Source organism: Sparus aurata, chromosome 11 (assembly GCF_900880675.1).
Source record: "Sparus aurata chromosome 11, fSpaAur1.1, whole genome shotgun sequence".
Classification (NCBI taxonomy): Eukaryota; Metazoa; Chordata; class Actinopteri; order Spariformes; family Sparidae; genus Sparus; species Sparus aurata.
The window spans coordinates 34,853,215-34,880,149 of NC_044197.1; the positions used below are offsets into that span (position 1 = coordinate 34,853,215).

At 41.0% G+C, this 26,935-nt stretch overlaps 2 protein-coding genes across 11 annotated transcripts in view; both read left to right on the top strand.

Moving 5' to 3' along the window:
* rad23ab (RAD23 homolog A, nucleotide excision repair protein b) overlaps nucleotides 1-14,170 on the top strand; it is a 29,069-nt gene extending 14,899 nt beyond the window's left edge. Inside the window, exons 5-10 of one of the 3 annotated variants that reach the window (XM_030434025.1) lie at nucleotides 599-645; nucleotides 7,215-7,342; nucleotides 7,428-7,545; nucleotides 8,560-8,741; nucleotides 10,600-10,746; nucleotides 11,931-14,170. In XM_030434025.1, coding sequence (XP_030289885.1) covers nucleotides 599-645; nucleotides 7,215-7,342; nucleotides 7,428-7,545; nucleotides 8,560-8,741; nucleotides 10,600-10,746; nucleotides 11,931-12,044 — 736 coding nt within the window. In that variant the 3' untranslated portion in view covers nucleotides 12,045-14,170. Of the gene's footprint in view, nucleotides 1-598; nucleotides 646-7,214; nucleotides 7,343-7,427; nucleotides 7,546-7,739; nucleotides 8,115-8,556; nucleotides 8,742-10,599; nucleotides 10,747-11,930 lie in introns of those variants that run through there. The other 2 variants (XM_030434024.1, XM_030434026.1) reach the window with 2 other exon arrangements.
* Nucleotides 14,171-14,612: 442 nt separating this feature from the next.
* The window catches only part of LOC115590854 (epidermal growth factor receptor substrate 15-like 1), an 87,026-nt gene continuing 74,703 nt past the window's right edge, over nucleotides 14,613-26,935 (top strand). For all 8 annotated transcript variants that reach the window (XM_030432319.1, XM_030432317.1, XM_030432321.1 and 5 more), the window contains exons 1-9: nucleotides 14,613-14,932; nucleotides 15,852-15,893; nucleotides 15,991-16,080; nucleotides 18,970-19,017; nucleotides 21,562-21,657; nucleotides 21,830-21,898; nucleotides 23,607-23,732; nucleotides 23,970-24,029; nucleotides 26,185-26,427. In XM_030432319.1, coding sequence (XP_030288179.1) covers nucleotides 14,789-14,932; nucleotides 15,852-15,893; nucleotides 15,991-16,080; nucleotides 18,970-19,017; nucleotides 21,562-21,657; nucleotides 21,830-21,898; nucleotides 23,607-23,732; nucleotides 23,970-24,029; nucleotides 26,185-26,427 — 918 coding nt within the window. In that variant the 5' untranslated portion in view covers nucleotides 14,613-14,788. The remainder of the gene's footprint in view (nucleotides 14,933-15,851; nucleotides 15,894-15,990; nucleotides 16,081-18,969; nucleotides 19,018-21,561; nucleotides 21,658-21,829; nucleotides 21,899-23,606; nucleotides 23,733-23,969; nucleotides 24,030-26,184; nucleotides 26,428-26,935) is intronic.

Genomic DNA, 26,935 nt, shown 5'->3' on the forward strand with positions numbered 1-26,935 from the left:
TGTTGTCTGTTCTCAGCCATTGTTTTACAGTTTGGGCATGAAAGTATCTGACCAGGTAAGAGCAGACATTGTGCAGGGGAGGGGCACTGCCCAGTACGCATTGCGCGAGGGAGGGGGGCTTCCAGCGGCATGTGCATGAGAGTGATTGACACTTCTCAGACACACCCTTGGCTTTGATTGGTTGTGTTGAGCTGGGAGCTTGTATTCTTACAAATGAAATTGGGGCCACTAGGTGGTGTCACAGACAGTGGATTTTTACACAGCTGACCTCTATCTTATTCTACTGTCAGAGCATAATGACAATTTTAGCAATATACAAAAAAATAGTTACAGCTACAGCTTAAGCTCAGGATGAGTTATGATAACTTTGCTGATCCCTTTACATTTCCTTCAACTCTAATATCAGTGGTTGTTGGCATTGTCACAGTGACCATGTTAGCATTCTGACATTAGCCTTAGCTCAAAACACCACTGTGCAAAGTACAGCCTGGTAGAGCTAGGTACAGTAGACTTGATGTCCTGTTTCTCTAGATGATCACTGCAGTTGTTGGGATTTGGACTGTGTATTGACTCATGTGTTTGTTCTCTTCTCTCAAAGCCTTGTTGATGAACTGGGTCTCCTTGAAGAAGCAGCATCAATACTGGGTAATACACCTGTGATATGTCTTTCCTACGTCATAAATGAAAAAATACCAATGTACTGGGTACACATGCTATTCCCTTGACTCCTTAGTCCCTAGTTGATTGATTTTGATGCAAACTATGCAACAGGCATTCCAGAACACACAGACATTATACACAAGCGAAGGAGTCAGTGGTTGTTGCCCATCCAGATAAAGCCCTACTACCTATTTTGATTGGTCACACTGGATTACAGTCTGCTGCCACTCTGCCTCACTGTGTCACACTGATCTCTTTCCAACAATTCTGTCTTTTGTGTGTCTTATAGTCTCAACTCAATGAATTGTCCAAATGGGATAGTGGAACACACTTTTGGACAGTCTCTTCCTAAAGACATTAATGGTATTGCACTCAGTTAAACTCTGGTCCTCGTAACCTAGATGCTGGTAATGCAGTTGTCAGATGCAGGAGACCTGATCTGACTGTCAGAGAAGGGTTTCAGAAGCTGTTAGACCAGTTGGCAGTTAGGATTAGGCTTAAGTTTGTTTATAAAGTACACAGTACTACATGTAGCAGTGTGTCCTAGTAGGTAACTAGTACAGTGCCTGTTCAGAACGGACTGACTGCTCGGCCTCTGGTGTTGCTGTTTGCAGCGTTCTCAGTACATACAAACTATGTCTGACAGCTAATGCCATGTTAGGTATAACCAATACCAGCACCAGAGTGGGTTAAGCCTAACCTTTAACCATTAAACTGGTCATCGCAATATCCCCAGACTTAGAGTTTTTTAGTGAGGACAAACTCAATTTCAAATCATTAAACGGCTACAACAAATTCTAAATCATTGGAGCCTTCTTGTAAATTCAGCAATAAATGTCTGTACCAGCCTGTCTGCTTCTTCGTCGCAAGTGCTAAAGTCTTACCTGCCAACATTTAGCAGCTGATGGAACACACTAGCCCTTTTCACACAGAGACTCCACATTATCGCTGCAATGAAGGCTCGCCTTTACCCCGCCATCTGTTTGTGAAAGTCGCTCCAGTGCGTCAATTCATACAGCAAGCCGGCGCTGTGGATCTGAAAGAGTTGTGACATAACACATCATGACATTTACATGTGTTTTTCTATGCGTTTCCACCTGTTAATCTAAACATGTACCCGCTGACTGTGTTTAATCATGTGAATGCAGTTATAATGTGTTGAGTTTGAGATCCTGACCCACCAAACATCCTGAAAAGTGACAAAGTTTTTTTTCTCTCTAGATTATATAATTACATAAAAACAGGTAAACAGGATGCTGTCTGACTCTGTCACTCGTGGGGAGGGAGGCTGTTTTCTTGGGGAAAGTTCACTGAAGTCTCGGTTGGGAGGGCTGACCGTTGCAGAGATTTTTTTTCAATACAAGTAATCACACAATAGTGGATAATCATCGCCATTCAACAGCACCTGACTCTGCTGCCGGGGACAGACACAGATTTTCAGTTGGAAATGTGATGAAGAGTCAGGATGACAGACTGGATGGCAGACAGGAGGACAGAGGCTTTTTCTGGTAATTCTGAGGTACTTTTTCTTAATGTAAGTTGCCAAAGACTCTACCAGTTACTACATTACTGTTATTTGGTCCTGTAAAATTGCTTTGTGGGTTGAAGTGTAGGACGTTTCTCTTTTATCTGATGAGTGAAAGCTCTGTTTAGCTGTCAGATTGTGAACACCATCAGACCAACACACCCCTGAGCTGGAGTGAAACTATCCCCCCCTCTCTACAAGCAAATTTGTACCATAATTCAAATTAAAATGCATTTACAGAAATGCTTTTTCATTTTAAGAATGTAGCTGCATTTTTTGACTCATAAATAAAATTATTAATAAATCATCCAAATTGCATTTTCATTTTCTTCCTCAAGACTGCTCATTTTGTAACTTAATTCAAATGATAAAGAAAAGGACATTTAAGATTTAATATTCAAAAGATGGCCCAGCAAATAGGTACCAAAATTCAATTTGAAATGTCAAATTTGAAAATTAAAATGCATTAGCAGAAATGCTTTTTCATTTCAAAGTCAGAGCTGCATTTATAGACTCATAAATAAAATTAGTAATAAATCATCCAAATTGCATTTTCATTTTCTTCTTCAAGACTGCTTATTATGTAACTTAATTCAAATGATAAGGAAAAGGACATTTAAGATATAATTTTCAAAAGATGACCCAGCAAATAGGTACCAAAATTCAATTTGAAATGTCAAATTTGAAAATTAAAATGCATTAGCCGAAATGCTTTCTCATTTGAAAGTCAGAGCTGCATTTTTGACTCATAAATAAAATTAGTAATAAATCATCCAGATTGCATTTTCATTTTCTTCTTCAAGACTGCTCATTTTGTTACACAAAGACAAAGAAAACTGCTTTTCGTTTTGAAGCCCTCCCCCCGCAAAAAAGGTCCAAAATTCAATTTGAATTCGCAATCCCAAGCGGCGCAGGAGAGTGACGTCAGCGGCCTCTCTTCTTCTTCAGCCCCCAGTCTGACCGACCGTGCTACGCATCTACGTTAGGGGGCGGCGGTGTGCTTATTCGACACTGGAGCAAGAGAAGGGACAAGAGGAGAGTGTGAAGGCTGTGTTGGTAGCATAGACTGTGGTACATGTTTTCAGAAACAGCGGGGAAATCACCACCATGTCCAGTTCTGTACTGCGGTCAAGCCAGCCATGGTTCGCGTTTGCTTGGTTAAAGCAGCCGCACATTTTTTTTTTCCAGTGCGAAATTCTCTAACATTTACGGTGATCGTAATGAAGCCGCTCTGAAGAGCTGCTGGCAGTGACGGTGGGTCAGACTGCAGACTCACAGTCAGACCCATGAAACACACACGGTACTTTACAGTCAGTATTCCCGGTAATAAACTGAAGGTATCAGCTGGACCGTACGTCGACGTCGCCCCCATATTGGATGTGGCAGCTCAGCCCCGTGAACTAATACAAGTCAATGGAGTGAACTTTATAAAGCTTCTTCTACAAAGTGCTATGAGCTAATGTCTCTCTCTCTCCCACACCCACGCACCTGCAGCGGGTCACAAAATCACCGGCCGCTTTATAGCCTGGAGCCCCGCCTTTCCGAAACCCAGCTGTTCTGAACATAGACTTAAATTCATCGTAATGGCGGGGTTTCCTCTTTTTTTCAAAGACCCCGCTATTCCGAAAAGTCTATTGGGGAAACCCTCCATTCCGAAAACCCCCCATTCCGAACGGACACCATCAGAAAGGAAATGGAGGCTGCGCATTTATCCTTTTTTATTTTGTGGGTTCAAACGGATAATGTGGCTGATTAACCGCAAAACAAGCCTACTTCATCTTATTGACATAACGCTCATTATGCTTCAGCTGGACAAATGGCTGTGTTGAATTGACATTATTTTATCATGCTAAATATCCGAAATTGTATGAAAATTGCTCCAATGCGTTATACCGATCTTCGAGCATATTCAGACACAGCCTGATATGGGTTCTGAGCAAAGGAATGTCTGTTTTCTCCCCCGGTCTGTTGTCAGCAGGAGCGGGGGCTGCAGGCTCGCGCCTGGGTGAAGTGGGCTCAAGCCAGAGTTCAGCCGAGAGAGAAAAAATGTGTATTTCTTTTGCTCTGTGGGAGATCTCCCACAACAGAGTGGATGAGAAAGCAAGGGGGACAGATCTGCCCAGCAAACATCAGAACGCAGAGTGCAGCCTTTGTCTGTCACCTGGTTCAGCACCCTGGACAGCTGCCTGCGTAACTGGATGTGGGAATTTGATGCATTTGAAACCACGATATTTGGTTTAGAAACGTCATATATAATAACATTGTTTCGAGTCGTAAACAGTTCTGTAAGTGGAAGAAATAAGAATCAATTAGGCTATTAGTGTTAGTCCTTCTTCATATAAAGTTGTGTTACAGTCGCACAGCTGGAGACCGCTAACAAAGTTAGAGACAAGAGAGACAATGTATGAAATCCCGCGAAATGATGTGCGGTCAATATGACCGCTTATGGCTGAAATAGGTAAAACAAATCACATTTTCTTTTCCTTTTGTGTAATTTATATAAAAACTATTCTCAATTAAAATACAGACACTTTTAGAAAAATGGTTAGAAGTCTGTAATGTTTGCATTTTCTTCACATCGCAGATTGATAACTTAATTGTGATAATGTTCAAAGTTATTATTATTATTATTATTATTATTATTATTATTATTATTATTATTATTTCACATAAACACACACACAGCAAGTATAATGGTACTGTGCTAGGTTTTCCTTTCGTGGTTCTTGGTGCTTGGAGCAATGTTGTTGTTGTGGCATTCATAAAGCGAATTTGAAATGAATTGAATTAATAAACCTTTAGATTATAGACTGATAAGTGTTGTGTTTACAAATGAGCAATACATCCAGATTTCTTGAGATTTGTATTGTCAATGGGAATTTAAATTTAAATGTCAGGCGATGTTTTCTTCATGGAAATTATTTTTCGGGCAAACAATTATAAGAGAGAGGGAGCGCGGACGGGGGATCCGTTGTGTGACAGCGGAGCGGAGGGTCAGCAGCTGGATTTTGCACGCACGGTCAGTATTATTAGCAGGTGTTTAAGGTTTATTACGTTTGCGGACATTATTACATTCAATGTAATAATGTAACAGCCTTTGCGTTCGCACAGTTTGCGTGTGTAGGCCCGTGGTCATGATAATCCGTCTATGGCTATAAGAGATGGATACACAATCAATTTCATGTAGTTTTTATTGAATCAAAAATACATAGGTAGCCTATTGTCTTCTCCTCTGCTTTTTTTTTTTTTTTTTTTTCAAAGACAGACTGAGCAGCACTGCTCAATCCACTCAATCCGCTCCAGCTCCACCCGCCCGGCGCTCCTTCGAGTGCGGACAGGACTGCCAGCTCTCCGGCGCCCCGGAGCGTGGCTTCCCCGTGCACACCCCCTCCTACTCTGACTTTGTCCGTGTTACAATAAACACTCCTTGCATCCAGCTACAGCCTGCTGTCCGCTTCTGGGTCTCACCTTTGCTAAAGACACCTAACATTAACAGATCAAAACAGAGTAAACGGCAGCTATCCGACATCAGATCCACGCTCCTGCCTGCCCCAGCCAGCCCCCACACACCGGCCTGTCGCCTGCGCAGCCGCGCGGGAGGGGACAGGAGAGACCCCGGTGCTGCTGCAGAGGAGCCGTGGACTGCGATGACTCTGAGCAGCATGTGAATTACAATATAATCTATTTCTCGCCTTTCCCCCGATGATCTGAATAAGTCGCTAAATTTGTCGCTGGTCGCTTTTTCGAAATAATGTCGCTTAGAGGGTCTGAAAAGTCGCTAAATCTAGCGAGACAGTCGCCATGTTGGCAACACTGAAGAAGAGAGGCCGCTGACGTCACTCTCCTGCGCCGCTTGGGATTGCGAATTCAAATTGAATTTTGGACCTTTTTTGCGGGAGGAGGGCTTCAAAACGAAAAAGCAGTTTTCTTTGTCTTTGTGTAACAAAATGAGCAGTCTTGAAGAAGAAAATCAAAATGCAATCTGGATGATTTATTACTAATTTTATTTATGAGTCAAAAATGCAGCTCTGACTTTCAAATGAGAAAGCATTTCGGCCAATGCATTTTAATTTTCAAATTTGACATTTCAAATTGAATTTTGGTACCTATTTGCTGGGCCATCTTTTGAAAATTATATCTTAAATGTCCTTTTCCTTATCATTTGAATTAAGTTACATAATAAGCAGTCTTGAAGAAGAAAATGAAAATGCAATTTGGATGATTTATTACTAATTTTATTTATGAGTCAAAAAATGCAGCTCTGACTTTGAAATGAAAAAGCATTTCTGCTAATGCATTTTAATTTTCAAATTTGACTTTTCAAATTGAATTTTGGTACCTATTTGCTGGGCCATCTTTTGAATATTAAATCTTAAATGTCCTTTTCTTCATCATTTGAATTAAGTTACAAAATGAGCAGTCTTGAAGAAGAAAATTTGGATGATTTATTAATAATTTTATTTATGAGTCAAAAAATGCAGCTACATTCTTAAAATGAAAAAGCATTTCTGTAAATGCATTTTAATTTGAATTATGGTACAAATTCGCTTCCATACTCCACATCTGTAACTTTCACACAGACAGCAGGGCGTATCAGCGTATGGTTCCTGCATTGAAAGGGCAGTATGAATGGGGCTACTGTTTATACTGATTTCACCATTTACACTCAATTTATGAAAGATGTGTCAAATTTTAAAAATACACTCAACAGTAACAAATATAGGCTACTTCTTTGTCCCCACGGAGAAAGTCCCCAGACTTCCTTAACAAATGTGTCAGTTTAGTGAGTTGTTGAGTTGGAGACACTTTATGAACTCTGTGAAACTCTGTCTCTGACGAGCTTCCGGCTTTCAACTTGTGATCGTATCACTCAGGACAGATATTTCTATCTAGTCTAAACAGGTCCTCAGTGAAATGTCTAAGACAAAGTAGTGACGATGCTATAAACATGCATAGACAACCTCCTCATGTTATCAAGCTTCCATTAACCTTGTCTGTCTTTGTTCTCCCTCTCCTGTTGTCTCTACAGTGACAGGTCCAGCCTATGAGAACCTGGTGTCAGAGATTGTGTCAATGGGTTATGACCGGGAGCAGGTTGTCGCTGCACTCAGAGCCAGTTATAACAACCCAGACCGAGCAGTGGAGTATCTACTCATGGTGAGGATCTAACAAGCCTCTGTGCCGTATGTTAGCCCTGTGCCACTGTATTTTACATGGCGTACTAACTGTTCCTGTACTACAGGGTATTCCTGCGGAGGCCAGTGATCTTCCACCTCAGGAGCATGTTAGACACAGTACTCCATCCAACCCCCCCACCCAGACTGCACAACAACCACGACAGCCCCCAACAGCCTCAAACAGTAAGAGCATATACATATATTTGTGCTAATATGTGCAGTTTTCACTCACTTTTTCTCACAGGTTTTATTGTTCATTTTCAACACTGGAATCATTTTCAGGAACTGTGTTTCCACCACAGGAACCATAGGGGCTTTTTTGTCCGCGCTGAATCAAAACGTGCGGCGCTGATTTGCGTTACCATTGTTATTTTAAGCAACTTGTGCTGAGCCACGCTGGAGATCGACCCTCGCTGGATTTTCCTGCCTTGCCTCAATGGAAGCTGCAGTGACGTCCAGCGACCATGGCCACCTTGTGTCAGACACCGGTCTCCCCCTCAGAGAAGATCATGATTGCTCATGTCTGTGCAGGAGAGCAGAGAGAAAGACGCTCTTATAAGTGTCTGTGTTTTCAGCTCTGTCATTTTATAGCTTCCGACTGAAACTCTGTGGCTTGAAATGCAGTTTCTTTCCCACATCTCTGTTAGTACTCTCAGCTATCTTCTGTGTTTTGTTAAGTCACGTGTAAGGTTTTCCCCAGCAGTAACCTAACATGTCCTGTATGTTGCTTCATAATAAAAGCTTTAAACTAACTAAATAGAGATGAAACCTGTTAAGAACCAATTTAGCAGAGCTTTGTTAGCAGCTATCCTTCAGTAATACTGCAGGGAGGAAGACTTTTTACAGCTGATCTGCTGACCGAGACACCTAGACAAGTGTGTCATTACTTAAAACACAACTTCAAGCAGGTAACCCTGTTGTCATGGAAATTAAAATCCCTGTCACACTGGGGTGGCATGCCAAGTCAAACCGAAACAAACTGAGCTAGCACATGGGTAGGTGAGCAGGACAGATACATGGCAATAGTGGATTTTCATGTGGTTTTAGCTGATTTTCCAGGTGAGGTTAAACTCACTGAACTGAGAACTCTGCAACAGACTTCCCATTCTATCTATAAACCATCTCCCTCAAAACATATTTGAACACACTGAACAGCAGCAACAGTAAGCAGCCTATCCTGTCCCCCTCCCCCAGCAGGGCCAGTGTCTGGCAGCCAGCCTCCCTCTGCTGGTGGAGGCTCTGTATCAACAGGGAACCCTCTGGAGTTCCTGAGGAACCAGCCTCAGTTCCAACAGATGAGACAGATCATCCAGCAGAACCCATCCCTCCTCCCAGCTCTGCTGCAGCAGCTGGGAAGAGACAACCCACAGCTGCTGCAGGTACAACACCAGCATGCTCCTCACACTGTCATGGGTTTCTGTGAGGGATTAAAGTTCTTCTGTTAGGAAGACAGTGCCGTAGGGAAGTCTGAGCACTTGATATAGAAACATTTTTAAAGAGACCGTCTCAACACTTAAAGATTGAAAGAGCTTTTTGGATTACTTTTTGTTTTTATGAACTGCAATATCGATAGTATCGATACCAAGGTGAGTATTGGTATCGGATCGATACTAGCGCCATGAGATCGATATTTTTGTTGTAGTTTCTCTCCTATAAGTTCAGCAAATCATTTGTATTTCTTCACAGAGTTGTAGTGATCTCATCATCCCTCTCTGTCCTTATGCACAGTGCTCCTCTCCACCTCTCTCACTCCGCTCACTCAGGTTTACTCTAAAGTATGAATATGGCAGAATAATAACCCTTTTGTGTATCTGTTGAAGGAACATGAGTATTCCTATTTAGACTACATGCAGACTATAGGTTATAGATTTAATTATGTTAAATATTATTTCCTATTTGGCTAAAATCTTTGTCCTGTGTTTCATTATTATCATAATCATGATCAGCTAATTAAAGGCAAAATCATTCAATGATCAGGAAGTGAAAAGAATCGGTGTCAGTATCGGTATCGGCAATACTGGCCCTGTAATTACTTGGTATCGGATCAATACCAAAATTTGCAGTATCGCCCACCCATCGGAGCCGCTTCTACTTCTTCTTCTTCTTGTACGATTCCGGCAGTTTAGATGCTGTTGAGTGTATTACTGCCCTTCACAGGTCCGATGATGAACTAGATTTTTACATATGTCCTGTATTGCGCAGGAATTGCAAACTTACCTCGGAGATCAATTTATGGTTCTCACAGTGTCCAAACAAAGAAAAAACTGAAAAAGCCTGAACTCCAAGTCCTAACAGTCTATCAAACAATGCTTGTCTTTCTGTCCTATATTTTCTACACTCCAGAAAAACATGTTTTACTGTCTCTGAACTCCCACACTCACATAAACCAGACACGTTTTCCTACAATAAACAAAGAGTGATTTAGCTCACAGTGGCCCAGTCTTATCCTACACAGTTTAACTGAATCCCTACGGGACTGTAAAGTGCAGGTACATCTTTTTTTAACTTGAGATGGTAAAGAGAAATAGTGTCTACCCCTGTATTCTTTTTCCCCCCTCTCTGCCATTCCTTCGTTAAGCCCTCTTTAATTATTTCTCTCAGCTCCACTCTCCCCCAGGATATATGAACATCTACCTCTCTATTCAAACTCTGTTTTGCAATTGGATCCACCTGCTCACTCCCCCCAACCCCCGCGTGTCGCGGAGTCCAGCAAAAGGTGATGTTAGATCTAAACCCAATTCTAAAAAACACAGATAGAATGTCAATAATAATATCAGGTCGAGCCTTAGATTTCCCCCTCCTTAAGGCATCCAGAGCAGCTGCAGAGTCAGAGCAGATGATAACCTCTCTAAGTGGCAGCTGCTTCGCCATGCTTACATCGTTTTGGCGGGAGAGCTCAGTCACCTGGGGTAAGGGGGGCGGCGGTGACTTGTTGTGCCACCCAGATTTGCTTCCCCCCGGGCAGTTTTCCCCAGACAAACGTTCCTCTTCCACACAAAAACATCATGTCAGTGAAATTATGTCAAATTCCGTAATATTCCGCGGTAAAAAGTAGATTCCGTTTTAATCTGCCAATTCTGCGATATTGTCAGCGATTCCGTGATTGCGGAAATCATAGGGCCCTACACAAGGCTGAGTAAATACACAATCATGTTGACCATGTCGTTTTGCAGGGGAATGGGAACCATTATGTTACATGTATGGAAGTATTCATATTGTTGTTTGTATTACTTAAAGCAAATCACGCAGCACCAGGAGCGCTTTGTGCAGATGCTGAATGAGCCACGAGGTGGAGACACTGGAGGGGAAGGGGCCGAGGCCCAGGGGTCACCACCCACCAACTACATCCAGGTTACCCCACAGGAGAAGGAGGCTATTGAGAGGGTCAGTCACCACTGTTTGTATTAAGTCTCATTCAGTGTCTTGATGTCTGGGTAACTGCACAACTTGCACTATGATCAAAAGATGGTAAAAATGAACTAACATGCTGTTAACTTAATAATCAGCTAAGTATAGAAACCTATAGTAGAAGGTTTAATGTTCTTTTAACCAAACCAACTGAGCACCAAGATATCTTATTTATCCATAATGCCACATTCTTAGACATGGATGCTGGATGGACTATACTCAACACCTCCTAAAATGAGGCATCATAAAAACCATCAATTGGAAAAATAAATATTGTGAAGCAGACTGGCAGCTTGGGCGAGAGAGGGAGCACTCATGTGGACAAACAAGAAAGCAGCGTGACAATATGAGATACATGATCCACATGTCATTTTCATGGTTGGCATGTGTGCATGCAGATGGGAGTTATATGCACTCTTCTCCTCTATCAACTGTATCCTCACTCATATCTGTCGCATGTGTCTTTGGTTATCTGATCACAGTGTTCAGCTCGCAGTCCATCAGTTCACAGTTGACATCAACCCATGTCTGAGTGACCACTTGTGATCAGATGTCACTTCCTGCTCTATGTGCAAATACAGTGGGACAAACGGACTCCATGTTCTACTCACAGTTCTACAGGAAGAAGTTCATTCAGAAAATTTGCTAAATATACAAGAAGGTCCAAATAATGCAGAATGAGTCAGAGACAGAGTTTCACAGAGTTTATAAAGTGTCTCCAACTCAACAACCCACTAAACTGACACATTTGTTAAGGGAGTCTGGGGACTTTCTCCACGGGGACAAAGAAGTAGCCTATATTGTTACTGTTGAGTGTAGTTTGTAAAAATTTACTTTGACTGATCGTCCCTGATCTCATCAAAATGCAAAACCACAAACATGAAAGGATTTTCAGGGTTAGAAGCAGTAATGTTCTTGGTAACTCAGTTTGTTACTGAAGTTGAGTATTTGTATATCTGTATTTCACAACCCTATAGTGTGGAGTCCTTCACTCAGTAAGCCCATGGAGTAATGCACAGACGCTGATCTAGCACCTCAAGCAGTGCCTTTGCATGAGGTCAACCTTTCAGAATGTGCCGTATTTCTTTATCCCATTACCTGTCTCTTAGACAGCTGTCCAGGTGTGTGTATAACGTAAACTTGTGTGTGTTGTGTTCCAGTTGAAAGCGCTGGGTTTCCCTGAAGGCTTAGTCATCCAGGCTTACTTTGCCTGTGAGAAGAACGAGAATCTGGCTGCTAACTTCTTACTACAGCAAACGTGGGATGATGAGTAGCCAAACATGAACTGAGACATCACCGTTCAGCAGGGCCACAGAGTGGATGACGGCGCTCTCCACGGTCCACCAGGGACGTTCAAGGACACAAGAGGAAGTGGACATTTGTTTTCATGCCATGTGACTGTGGTCTGACAATGGTGATTATGATGAAGACATGCCGTTCACAGTTAGCTGTGCTGCCTACTTTACATTCTGCTGTGATGATCATCATAGGAGCTCACACTGAGCCGTGCCTCACTGCTGCTACATCATTACTGCTGCCGCTTGTGCCGAGTGATGTGCCGAGAGAAGTCCTGGCAGAAAATATGCCGACAGTCTGCATCACCTTCAGGCCTGCATAGGCTGCCTGTCCAACATGTTAGACTTCTGTACATGTACAGTGTAGATTCACCTCAGAGTGTATCTGTAGTGGCTATATACAGAACAAAAAACACATTTTCAATACGTTGGATTTACATAGAAATGTGATGCAGACTGTTGACTTCACTGTTTGAGAGCTAGCATTGCTTTACATTAAAGTTCAGGTCTGAGCATTTAATTTATTCTGCTTCTTTTAACATGGGAAACACAACTTGAACACTCTGAATATCTCTGACCCTATGAGTACACATAGCTCAGCTGGATTCCTCCGGAGCTGTTTAGATCTTTCATTGATGGTTCTGTCCATGGAAAATGAAATGTGCAAGGTGACTGAATAGCTGCAGAAGTATTTGAGACTGAGTCTGCCAGAAAAACGAAAATTAGATGAAATGCTAGGAATGACGAAGATGTCAAATACTTAACGTTAAAATGTGTGGAAAATAACAGACACAATTTGACTTGTGAGTCAGCAAGTGAATGTTAGGATTTTCAAAATTGTAACTTTGCTTATTATTGCTATTGTTTCAGTATCTCATTATTTGATGTTTTAGTTGAAATTTTGAGTTCATGATATTTTGAGTAAATCAGTATTTATATTCTTTTTATCCATTGTTTTTCTTTGCAGAAATGGGCTTCCAAAAACTGTAGACACTAACACTTTAGTAAAACATATCTGCTTGAAGTGGGTGGTTAACTTCTGCGACTAGAAGTCACAATGTGTTGACCCTTGTTTTGGTCATACAGTGAATTAGTTGTACATTCACAGTATATTATCATTGCTTGTTATCAAGATTATGTGTGTTGTGATATTGTATTTTGTGGGAAAGAGGAGACTCCCAGACTCAGCACTGGTCACTGTGCTCTTCTTCTGTGGACAGTTTGTTTTCTTCTTCTGCAGATGGATGAATTATGAAGGTTGATGATAAGGTGCAACATGACATATTGTGTGAACTAAGTATATGACTTTGTATTTTAAAGAAAGGTCGTGGGTCTTCACTGATCCAACGTTGTCCAGTTCCTACTTTTCAGACAATCTGTTTCTCTTCAGTTTGTCTCTCGTCTGTATTCTATGCATCTAAATGCTCCTTCATGCCTTATTGGTTGTTAAGACTTGAACATGTTTCATTTTACAAATGGTGTTACAGTACATCTTTCACAAGCGGTTGTTCTCAGATGATCATGAGTTTTAATCATTGATCAGTTATTGATTGAAAACCATGTGTGTGTGTTTTTGTTTGTGTGTGTGTGTATATATATATAAATAATATAAATATATGTATATATTCATATATACATACACACACACACATGGTTTTCAGTGCATATATACATACACACACACACACACACACACACACCCTTACTTTTTGGAGCTTTCAGCATGTGCTTTGCTGTTCCTGTTTTCTTTGGTGTGTTTGAACTGGAAATGACTGGATGTGTTTTGTATTATATTGTATATGGGGTATACAAACTTTTTGGGGAAAAAGCACTTTACTAGCACAATGCTGCTCTTGGGCTGTGAGGGGTTGTTGGTTGCATGAGATTGTTCCAGAGTTATTTACAGCATGGCAGTGGGTGAGGAGTGATGAAGACACCAGTGTGGTGGTGCTCTATTCTCACATGGTCTGTTGTTTTATCCAGTTAGTCAGTTTTTTTGTTTTCTTATGGGTTTATAAAAAATGAAGACACCAGTTGAGAGTTTGCTGAATAGTTGTGAAAAACCTGTTTCAACATTGTTCAAAATAAATGGCTTTTACAAAGTGGGACTGTTTTATCATGGATGCAAAGGCATAACAGAATCAGAATCAGAATTCCTTTATTTGCCCACAAACGGGAACATTTCTGTGTCACAGCAGCCAAAGGACAGTAATCAGAATCAGAATCAGAAATACTTAATAATCCCAGGGGGAAATTATTTAATAAACAATAATAATAATAATAGTAAAAAATAAACAATATAATAAAAAAGGTAAGAAATAGAAATAGACTCGTATACATTGTATATCCACAATATTGCACAATATTAACAGCAACAACCCACGCATTTCCACTGACGGGTACCCTCACCAGCTCAGTTCAGACCTATGATATAGACGAGCAGTGAAGGAGTGCAGCAGTGTGCAAGCAGCATGCGTCTGAGCATCACAGCTTCACAGTGACGTCTGTGAGCACTGACTACGTCACAAGCCGTTATAAGTTGATGTGTTGATGCTGCTGCCCCTCTTCACTGGGGCGGATAGACTCTGCTCTGCTCCTCATTACAACCACGGAGGCCAAGCATGTGCTGTACATTATAAAGAGCTGGCCCAAGGGTGCAAAATGTTGTAGAAATGCAGTGCTTTGCAGACAATATAGTCAACAAAACAATGAGCACAACTTAAATGGAGTTTGTGTTAACGGGGTGTGAGGACCCGGATTGTCCGCTAAGGGGAGTGTTGGCGGCGGCGGGCGGAACGGCCGGGTCGGTGGGTGGGTGCGTTCCCGCAGCAACAGGGAAGATGGCAGCTCTCACATCTCTGACCCAGGTAAAGATGCAGCTATTTACTTCTCTACTTCAGCTTAAGCCAATGATAGTTATTCATAAACACTTTGTCCCAGTCATCGCCATATATTTTAATTTGACTTCAAACTGTTTATAAGCTTGCTTTAATAAGAAGCTGGAAATAAGGCAGTGAGCTAGCCGAATAAGGCCTTTTGCGGTACCGTTAGGTAGCGGGCTTGTTAGCCTCAGCTGACTTCAGCTATCCGTGTGGCTATTTACATACGATATAACATGCTGTTGACTCAGTCACACATTTGGAGTTAACACGTTGCTGTCCGTACACATCGTGAGGGAGGGACAAGATGGCTTAGCACGTATATCTATCACAGCATCAGAAACTGTGATAATGGTCAGTCTTTAAACTAGCAAATGTGTGCTAGCCTAGCCTGGATGCCAAGTAGCATTAGTGTGAAGATGGGGCTAACATGCTCGGCAGAAGGCAGGCTACACAGTAGTCTAACCTCAGCAAACTAGGGCTAAGCTTTGATTAATGATGCTGATGTGAGCTGGCTAATGAGCTAGCCTTCATGTTCACAGGTGCCAAGTTAGAGTGAAGGCTGATACACAGCCACGGTAGCTGCGCCTGCGCAACAGCCATACGATGTGGCAATGCAGCTGCTTTATGATACCGTTGTTATTGATAGTGTAGAGCAGGACTCGGCTGCTCTCATCAGAACCTCATAATCACTATTGTGGTCTGAGCTTGATGCTTCAGTCAGTAGTGTTCACACAGCGCTCATTTCAGCTGGTTGAATTCATGGAGACAAGTAATTTTAAGTTAGAGGTGAACATTTGACTGCACAGCTTCCATGTTATCAGTGCATGTAGCTGAATGAAGCTCACTTCAGAGAGGAGTGCATGGGTTTCATCACTAGTGCAATAATGTTCTCTCTCTGCTGCAGTTGTCAAGTGGGAACCCTGTATATGAGAACTTGTACAGACAGGTAAGATGATGAGATGATATAACTTCTATACTTTGCAAAGAGAGAGTTTATTATGAAAGATGTTAATACGTAAATATATATGTGTGTTTGCTCGCAGGTGGATCCTGGGAATACAGGGAGAGTCGGACCAACAGAAGCTGCTCTGTTTTTAAAAAAGTCTGGACTGCCTGACATAACACTGGGAAAGGTTGGTAGAGGCCAAGGTGTAGTGACTGTGCTGTCAGTGATACATCACACAGAGGTGGAGAGGTGTGTTTGCTGTGTGTGTGACTGCTGCTTGTGGATCTTTCTTGTCTCATTTGCCAGTCTTTACATTGTGTACTGTCTGCTGTCAGCATTGTTCAAAATTGCTCCACGGAGTAACCTGTACCCTGTGCAGTGCTCAGGACAGTAAGGAGTGACAATAGCAGTTAGAGCTGCTTATCTGCTCACTATTAATACACTTATACCACAAGTACTGTGTGCTTATTTTACAAAATTCAACCTTGATGTGTTTTGAAGGCCTCACATTCATACAATCAGCAAGCAGGATTTTAAAGCTGTATCCTTTTTTAGTAGGAACAGTATAAAGTAACTTTGTGTTAACTGAAAGGTGTTGCTTTCTCAAACCAACAGAGAATAATCGGCAACTCTGCATTCTTGTGTCTGATGTCTCATGTATGAAATCAGTTCAACACATAGATGCAGCAACACCACAGACATTTAATGTCTGACGTGTTTCTACACTTTTGGGCTGTCTGAACATCACATTAATGGCTACAACTACCATGTAGAGCAGCTACGTTGTTATTGACCTCTCACACACAGATGCATACAAACCTTCACCTGACATGAGGAAAAACAAACTCTATCACACACAGGCGGCGCAAAACTATATAGCACGGGTGCTACTGTGGTAAAGTCAGACAGTCACATACAGGCCTGTGCCACACTGTACAGCCCATTAACAGACTGATTAAAATAGAGTAGCAGTGCTGGGTGGGGCTAGATTTGCATGGAGTGTAAGAGAAGACAGCATGGCTTAACATAAGGAATGGGTTATGAAAAGCAACATCAAGCTACATGGATGGAAATATCATGTGTCATTCTCTATCCTGTTTGGAAATGTATTCATATCTTAGAAATGGCGATACAGCCCAGCCCTGTGTTAGTGGAAGTGCTCTTTATTTCAGACATGTTGAGTTGCCAGCAGCAGGCAGAGTGGGTTACAGCAGACCAGTAAGATTCTCCTCATTTTCAAGTAGTCTTAAGCCCTGACACTGACTCACATAAGGGCAATTATGCTGCCATGCTAACAGTGGCACAGAGAAATGTAGAGGCCAGTAAACTCCCTTTCTTTTACTTTGTTAGTATTTGGCCTCTGTCACTGAAGCACATAGTGTATGACAGAAATGCATGCGTTAATGTAGGGAAAGTTATGGCAGTGATGACCTCTGCACAGCATCTTCCTATAATCCAGTACTTTCACAGGACTGGATTTGAATTTGTTCTAAACATCAAATAAAGCCTAATAAATCATTTGTGATGTCTGTTCAGATGTTTGCAGAACAGTTAAGGTAACAAATTAATAATAACACATTGTTTACCTGAACGAAGGAGTTTTAATTTTCAAAAACCGTATATTTTCCCAAGAAGGATTAGTTTATTTCCTTGGAATTTGATGTGAAAGTGTTTATATTATTTGCATATATCCTTCAAAGGGGTTGTATCACTTCTTCTTCATTTAATATGATTGAATGCATTCTCATGTGCAGTGAAGCTTTTGGTTTAGAGGTGGGCGGTACTTCTAACCAGAGTCTTAGTGATGCGTGTGTGTATGTGTGATGGTCTGCATATACTTTTTGATTGCTCTGCTTGAGATGTAGAAGTTCTTTGAGTTGAATTTAACAGAACTTTTGATTGGTCTGAGTACAATTTTCCTGACAACCTACAATAACTAACACTATATTTGCAGTTTAAGAGCAGATAGTTAAAGTTGGCTATGTGTGTGGAATGACTCTGGGTTGTTTGGATGTAATTACTTGTGCAAACCAGAGCTGGAACATTCTTTTATTCTATATCAAGTGTATGTTTCAGGCTAGCTAAGCCAACTGGACTGTACTGTAGTCAAGTTCACCTCGTCTAGCAAGTAGGAACACAAGTTAGAACTGAAGCTAACCGTGTCCTGAGTTCTTATTATAAGACCTTATTTAAAAAAAAAAAATGATGTTAGCTTGACAGCGGCTGTGCTCTGTATCACTTTAATCCAGTGCTCACATGCTGATGTGAATTATGAGTAACACCTAAACCTGTACTGCATTAGTAGCAGCCAAAAAAACAAACAGGCAACCTTTCAGTGCAAAGACATCATGCATGAGTCACATGCATTTACACTGCTGTGTGTTATTTCTTCCTGATACTTTCCTGCTTTGTTGAGCAAATGGTAACGTGCTTGCGGTATGATTAATCCAGTGGATTCTTCAGAGTCCTGGCTTTTGACTGTCAGTTCAAAGACAGATTGATAAAGTCTTGGGAAATTAGAGTCAGATATGGTTAAGTTATTTCAAACAGAGAAAAGGTGGATTAAAGACAGTGCCTCATCAATGTGTGTCATTGGCTGTCGGTCGGTTGGTTGGTCAGGTTTAATCCCAACCCCTGTCCTCTAAAATGTTAATCTGCTAGCTACTCATTAGCTAACAATTGATTGTGGCTTCATATAACGGTATATAACGGTCAACTTGTCACCCCAGATCACATTTGATTTAATACATTTATGAAACCGCCCCTGAGTTCAAGTGGAGCCTAGGACATATTCTTATGTCTTGGAAAAGGAGGGCATTTTGATATAGAAATGAAATACATTCGATTTTTGACATTTATTATGTATGAGAGAAAAAAAATCGCAATTTTCAAAGGGACATAAGCAGGGTGGGAGATAAGCACCAGCCACCAGCCAAATGTTGGCAGATTGGGACTACAGAGACACTGGTAGAGTTCACATTTTATAAAGTTAATTTCCCACCCTAGACACATGATCGTTTGGGACTTTTCATGTCACTGTGCCTGTAATGCTGTGTGTTTGTGTGTCTTGTTTCAGATCTGGGATTTGGCCGATCCCGATGGCAAAGGGTACCTGGACAAACAGGTAGGGAACAAATCATTTCTCATCCAGTGCTTTGATGACGTGCTTAGTGTCTTCCAGATAGAAACAGGAAAATGACACCTTGCATGATTGACATTTGTTTTGCTCTGATCAACAGAACAAATATTTTCATATCAAAGTAAAAAACAGTCTTTCTCATACGTTAGACTTAAATAGCCCAGCAGATAAAATCTCAATTCCATTATTTTTTTTTCAGTGAGGAAATAATCATTATGAATTTAGAAAAGCTTGCTTAGCTCTGTTTTAAAGCCTCATATAACATGAGCCTGACCTCTGTCTGCACTGCAACTTGTCCTCACAATGGATGTTTCCTATGTGGCCTCATTTGCTCTGTAAAAATAAGTGATGAAATCATCCAGAACACAAACCACTTGAGATAATCTGCCTGTTGCTTAATTGATTGATTACTACCTGCTACATCCATGGTAACACTTACTGAGCAAGAAGTTTGATGGACTGGTGCTTGATATACTTGCCACGATGAAACTCTTCATGAAGTCAGGCTTATAGTTGGTCGTCATGTGGTCACTTATAGTCGACTAATCTAAGTTCACAGTGGTAGATAGCCTTCAAACGCCTCTAGTTGGATGTGATAGCCATGTATGCCTCAGAGTCTCAATAGTAAACCAATGGTGGCTTAAAGTTTAGAGAAGCAAGCTTGTACATGGAAAGTCGCTGGTGCAATCCCCTAAACTGTGAATGTGATCAGTGCTGAAAAAAACAAGCAAACCCTGAAGCATACCCATATAGTATGGAGAACTCTGGAGCTAAAGTGTTTTGTTCTGTTTAACATATTTTGAAAATATTAAATGTATTCTATTTTAACATATCTATCAAAAAGCAGAGTTAAAGTCTGGTTTTTGGTTCTTTCTTAAAAAAATGTGGTATGTTACTAGTTATTTGTTTTTATTGGTTAATTACTGAAGCCACCTGGGACATGCCACACTACCCACCACCACCAGTAAATCCTCAACCTGACCCCAGTTGTTGTAATGCCTCAAAATTGGCCAGTGCTAGCTTGTTCATCTCGGGTAAAAAAAAACAAGTGAAAAGCAACAGACATAAACTTCTGCAGGCATAGATATTTTATTTGGTTAATTTTTTTTCTTTTTCTTATTTTTTAATGATAATAGTGTATGACAAGTAGGGCTGGGACGACACAATGTCGTAGTCGTAATCGACAACATAAATTTGTTGACATGAATGATTTGCGTTGACACGCTGTCCTAAAAAACCAATGGGGTAGGCGAGTATCCTGAAGTGATGGGACCCGCGGAGGCTACAAATATCAACCCTTCGCTAGCCCCATTGAACACCCATTCATTTGGGATTTTTTTGAAATCCCATAACTTAACTTAAGTTAATTATCCTGTGTCGACATGTAGTGTCTGGATTTTTCTACATAAACAATACAAGGCAAAACAGGCTCAGCTATCTCGTACATAACGTTCTGGTCCCGTTAGAAGAATTTTTAGCATGTCCAGTTGTAGGGAATGAATGTAGATGCTACATCTGGCATCAGAATGCATTATTTTGCACTATTCAATTCATCACACAGAATTTTAATTTGGAGAGATTCTTGAGGAGCAATGGTCTAAGTGCCATGTTGCAAAGAAATGATTAATAAATATTGAAATGTTGACAAGAAATGTTTTGATATACATATTGTGTGAATAGTTACATTGATCAAGCAATGTGAAATAATCGGTAACTGAAAAAAGATTTATTATATAGATTAATCGAAAAATTAATTGTTAGATTAATCGAAAAAATGTAATTTTTAGATTAGTCAACTAATCGAAAAAAAATATTTTTATTAGATTACTCAAATAATCGATGGGATAAAAGTATTCGATAGCTGCAGCCCTAATGTGAGCAGATCTGAAATGTGGCCTCAATGCAGCTTAAGGCCCCCACACACGGCCCAGACTCAAACCAACAGCCTTTATCTAACCACTCTGTTGCCTCTCGTCTGACCTGTTTGGCAGAAAAGTTGCATTGAACACACCACTTTGACGTGCTGCCAGCTCCACACTAGCGTGTACGTTCTGCGCTTGTGTGAGATGCAATAAGCCTCCTTAACAGCGGATGACGCTAGTCTCATGCCAGTACTCCATAACATGAAAATAGGAAATGACAGAACGGAGTGCATCGAAAAACAAAGGGCACACAGTATTCCGCCCCTCCCACACACCGCGCTGTTTCGCTAGCAAACTGCCAATCAGAATGGTCATACAGTTGGCACACAACCAATCAGAGAATCCAATGGCTCAGATGGCCGACAGCCACCCTTCTCAGACGTTGCATATTGAATCGGGTCAGACAACGTCCGCGTGGTTCCAAAAGCTTCCAACGCAGCTGAACACACCGAACAGATTTGTTCCCGACCTCGTCCGAGTCTCCCCAAACGCTTCAGACGTCCAACGGTTGGGCCGGTGTGTTTCAGGCTTTAGGTGCATCATGGTAATCCCAGGTCTAAACAGGGGAGAGAGACTTGATGGTAACACTGAGTGTTTTCTCTCTCAGGGCTTTTATGTAGCACTGCGGCTGGTGGCCTGTGCACAGAGTGGTCAGGAAGTCAGTCTGTCCAGCCTCAACCTTACAGTACCTCCTCCCAAGTTTGTGAGTATGACATCATCATTAAATCCACATGTTCATGTCATGAATTCACTCATGTTCATGTTCATGTTACTTTATGATCACATCTTGTGTCAAAGTTAAGTTAGGGATGATGTGTCTTTAGTCCAAACAACTTATCTTGATTTGACAGCCATCTTTATTTGTTTCATTTCAGAAAGACACCAGCAGTCCGTCTCCAAGCAGCACAGCTTCTGCCCCAAGCGAATTACACTGGGCTGTCAGGGTGTGTTTAACCGCACACACACACACACACACACACACACACACACACACACACACACACACACAGACATAATTTATAAAAAGTTCAATTTTAAGTCCTATTTATTTCAATGCCTTATTTTTCCTGGGTTGTCCGTCTTTCCCATTCGTGTGAGCACAGTATCTCAACGAACTTGCACATAAATAGACGTACAGCAGTAGTCCACAATAATAATAATAACCTCATTGGTTCTGTTGATATTGATCTTCAGGTGATGGTTGTCGTTGCACCATGTGATGAAAATTCTCTCTCTCAGTCTTCCGGCCTCTTCTATTTGCTATTTACTGACATAAACTACTAGTCAAAAGTTTTAGAACACCTCAATTTTTCCGGATTTTTTATTGAAATGTATACAGTTTAATGTCTCATTGTACTCTGAAATGAAGCGTAGAACCCTAACCCTAACAATTGAAGTTAAAAAATAAACAATGGAATTAATTTATAAACCGAAATGTATTCTAAACTTTTGACTCATCAAGGAAGCCACCTTTGGCAGATATAACACCAGAACACACTCATGGCATTCTCTCTACTATAGAAATAAAAAATTCTGCAGAAAGTTCTTCCTGACTCTGTTGCAGAAGTTCCCATAAATGTGTATACATGTGTGGCACTTGCTTTGCTTTCACTCTTCTGTCCAGTTCATGCCAAACCAGCTGGATGGGGTTTACGTCTGGAGACTATGCTGGTCACTTCACGTTTTCAAGAGTACCATCTTGTTCTTTTTACCTTGAGTAGTTCTAGTATAGCTTGGACGTGTGTTTTGGGTCATCATCTTGAATGAACCACTGACCAACTAGGCGCATACCAGAGGGTACTGGATGGCACTGCAGAATGCTGTAGTAGCCATTTTGGTTCAGGGTGCATCTCACTCTGGATCCAGCAAAACAGCCCCAGGCCGCTTCCTCCTCCATGTTCGGCTGTTGATGTCACACACTGAGGAACCATCATTTTACCTACTCTACAGCGTACACAAATTCTGCATGATGAACCAAAGATCTCAAATTCCGATTCATCAGTCCATAACGCCACCTTCCAGTCTTCTGTAGTCCATTGGCTGTGTTTCAGAACAGCTTTAAGTTGTTAACCTGAAAAAGGCCATTTTGTATAATTCTGAAATTAACATTATTTTCAGTTTTAGGTAACCTTACCTATTTTTTTTTTTTAACTCTGGCAGTTCAGCTCTTACCTTTGAGATAATTTCACTTGTGTGTAAACTGAAGCTTAATTGGTGCCTGGAGGCACACAAACAAATGAGTTAATTCTAGCTGATAGTCCCAAAGAGCATTTTAACAATATTGAGTGTTGAAACATTGAATATTTACTGGATATATCCAGATAACATTAGTCATAAATATCCATTCTTTATTCAATATCAAAATGTACACTCCCCTTTTCTCAAAGTCTCATGACAACACATTCATCTTACAGATATATTGGTATATTGATATATATGTCTTGCAGGAAGCACTGATTAGTTTTTAGTTATTTAGTTAATTAGTTTTTAAAATGTCCCTCTCAATACATCAAATGTTTTTGATTGTTCAGGCTCTAATATTGCTGTTTAGTAAACCATTCTGTGCATAAGCATGAGCTCAGTTGAAATACAAGGTCAGGTCTTTACTGCTGAGTTTTTTTTTGAATAATACATGTATGCTTTCCCTTGTAGCCTGAGGAGAAGAGTAAATTTGATGGGATCTTTGAGAGTTTGGCTCCAGTTAATGGTCTGCTGTCCGGAGAGAAGGTCAAACCAGTCCTTATCAACTCCAAGCTACCTCTGGATGTCCTTGGGAAGGTATTTACTTATCGAGCCATTACTCAAGCAAAAACAATAATGTGTTGTTGTTTTACTGATCAGAATATAGCATGACTGTCATTGGTGGCTAGTAACTTTTGTTCACATGTTCCATATTGTGCATTGAATTGTTGAAAAGCAGTCTTTATGAAGTGTATTTCTGAAACAGAATCTGGAAAAGGTTGGCTTCTCTTTGAATTATGCTGCACAATCTCATCATGTTTTTCCTGCTGTTAGGTTTGGGACCTGAGTGACATAGATAAAGATGGTCATCTGGACAAAGATGAGTTTGCAGTGGTGAGTGTTGTCTTCTACTTTGCAGCTGCATTTACTTTGATTCTCTATAGATACGTTCATCAATCCACTCAACGGCCCCTTTATCAGCATTAACCATTCCACCACAGCCCAAAGGGTGTGTGTGTGTGTGTGTGTGTGTGTGTGTGTGTGTCTGAGATTATCACTTATAGCACTTTACTTCTCTTTTTGGTTTAAAACAACTGAACTTCTTGGCCATGTCCCATGTCTGTATGCTTTGGGTTTCTGCCACATGATTGGCCGAATATATGCATTAAGCAGTGTGCAATGTATGAGCAGGTTTACAAGTATACTAAATTGGTGCACTCAGTGTATTTTACTGTATGAAGTAAGGGCTGAGTGATATGGACAGAAAATCTTATCTGGGTATTTCTATCTTAATGGCGATACACGCCATACACTGATCAGCCCAAATATTAAAACCACCTGCTTAATATTGTGCAGCCAAAACATATCTGACCTGTCAAGGCATGGTCTCAAGAATTCTGGGGTGTCCTGTGGAACATTTGTAGTGGATCCTTTGGGTCCTGTATGGTAGGGGGTGGGGCCTCCATGGATCAGACTTGTTCCAGCACTTCCCACAAAAGCTTGGTCAGATTAGGATCTGGGGGATTTGAAGGCCAGGTCATCACCTTGGGCTCCTCAGTGTCTTCCTCAAACCACTCCTAAACAGTTTTTTGTGGTGTATCGGGGCACAGTGACCTGCTGGGAGGGTCACTGCTATTTGGGAGTACTGTTTCCAATGAAGGGGTTTATTTTCACATCAATGTTTGGATGGGTGGTGGGTTCCACACAGCATCCACAAGAATGCCAGGACCCGAGGTTTCCCAGCTGAATGTAGCATTGTAATGAGACGATCAGTGTTATTCAAATCGACTGCCAGTGCTTTTAATGTTGAAGCTGATCAGTGTACATCTCTGTATTTACATTAAGTGCACTGAATGTTTAGTTGAAAGTCAGAGCCATATTTTATGAGCACCTCTTTGATCAAAATACAGAGGTAGGGTTTTGTCCCCTGTTTGAAATATAAACAGCTGCACAACATGTTATAGTCTATAGATGTGTATCACAGGCCACAAAACAGAAAGTATCAAATAAGTCCATTGTGGTTTGATACAGTTCAGATTCTTTGTGAGGGAGTTAAAAAGTTGTTTTCAATGGCCTGCCAAATTAATGTAGTCCTTAACAAATACTTTTAGATATCTATACCTGTGCTATTAAACTGATGTGCCCGCACAGCATGAAGAGAGAGAGGGAGGGAGACACTATGTCCACATTATGTCTTATTAACACCTGTAGCCCTCATCCAGGTGCTGTATCACTGTCACACAGCAAACTACCAAGAACAGTAGCCATCAGTATGGTTCACATCACTCACAAACAAGCACACAAACCCTCACCTGACTTGATTAAGTGGTTCTGTCCAAAACATACCGCACAGTGCTGTATTGCACGTGTTCTACAGAAGAAAGGCATTTTTTAGGGCAACTTCACCCTATATCGACAAACAGTATTGTCTAAACTGTACCTTGCTTGAAAATATCTATTGATATATCTGAATTAGTCGTCATGTCACCCATATATATCAGTCACAAGCCAGCTCATTCAGTCATTGTGAAGCATTAATACAATTAAAGCTGCAAGCAGCGATGAACGGACCCTCGCAGTCGGGGCATGCCGTGTACCCGGTCCCATTGCCTGATTATTGTGTATGCATATCTTTACTGTCCCTGTTTCGTACAGTGCAGGTCGAGACCTGCTTGGGCCCTAATACTGAGCTGTAGTTTGTCTTGTGCCGTACTCTTCAGCTACACCTTAATCTGTAAATCCACAAAAATCCAGAACTAAACATCATAATTGAGAGAAATATTGTTATATTTATTATTACAGCATGTCTTTGTCAAATAATTTCATGAGAAACTATGTCAGGATATATAAGACTGTGGTGATCTGCTATGAAGGATCATTAAACAAAAATACAAATGAAATGTGTTTTAGTCTTAGAACTGGCTGAAAGGTATATGAGCTAATGTCAAGACATGGCAAATAACAGGTTTGGGACATTAAATAGTTTTCTGAAAAGTCTGCTTGCTGCCAGTTAAGTGTGGTGTATTAATAACAAGATGTATTTCCCCAGGCCATGCACCTGGTGTACCGGGCCCTGGAGAAGGAGCCTGTTCCTGCACTCCTCCCCTCTGCCCTCATTCCTCCATCTAAGAGAAAGAAGAGTCTGGGCTCAGTGTCCGGCTCCGTGCCTGGACTGCCCGCGAGCCCCCCACCACCCAAAGACTCACTGCGCTCCACACCCTCCCACGGCAGCATGAACTCACTGAACAGCACTGGCAGCCTTTCACCCAAACACACTCTGAAGTCTGGACAGGTGATACACACTGTATACTTTATTCTAATGTAGGCATACACATATGTGCACCAATGTTTTAATAACTAGAATCGTAAGTATATGCATCATTTTCTAATAGTTGTGTTATCGTTCACTATTGGTTATTTAAAGGCTGATGCATTTTTGATTTCTTTGCTCCTCCTTTAACTGCTAGTCAGATAGATATTCTGCTGGGCTCCATGTAAACAGTCATTACATAGAGGTGTGAGTGGACCAACTGATATGTGAGACCATGAAATAGCAACTGTGATACATGTTGTTTCTGTCTGATAAAGAGCTTTTACGCAGGGGTACAGCAGCCACAGCAGTAATAACAGCTTCACCTAATGAGATATTAGTATTCATAATATAGATAATATTGTAACGGTTTGAATTGATCACAATATTAGATTGTGTGTCTGGATTAAGAGTAGCAATTAGTTCTTAAATATGTTCTTATAACTGTGAGAGAGCACATTGAATTATAATTATAACTTTTCTAATTCTG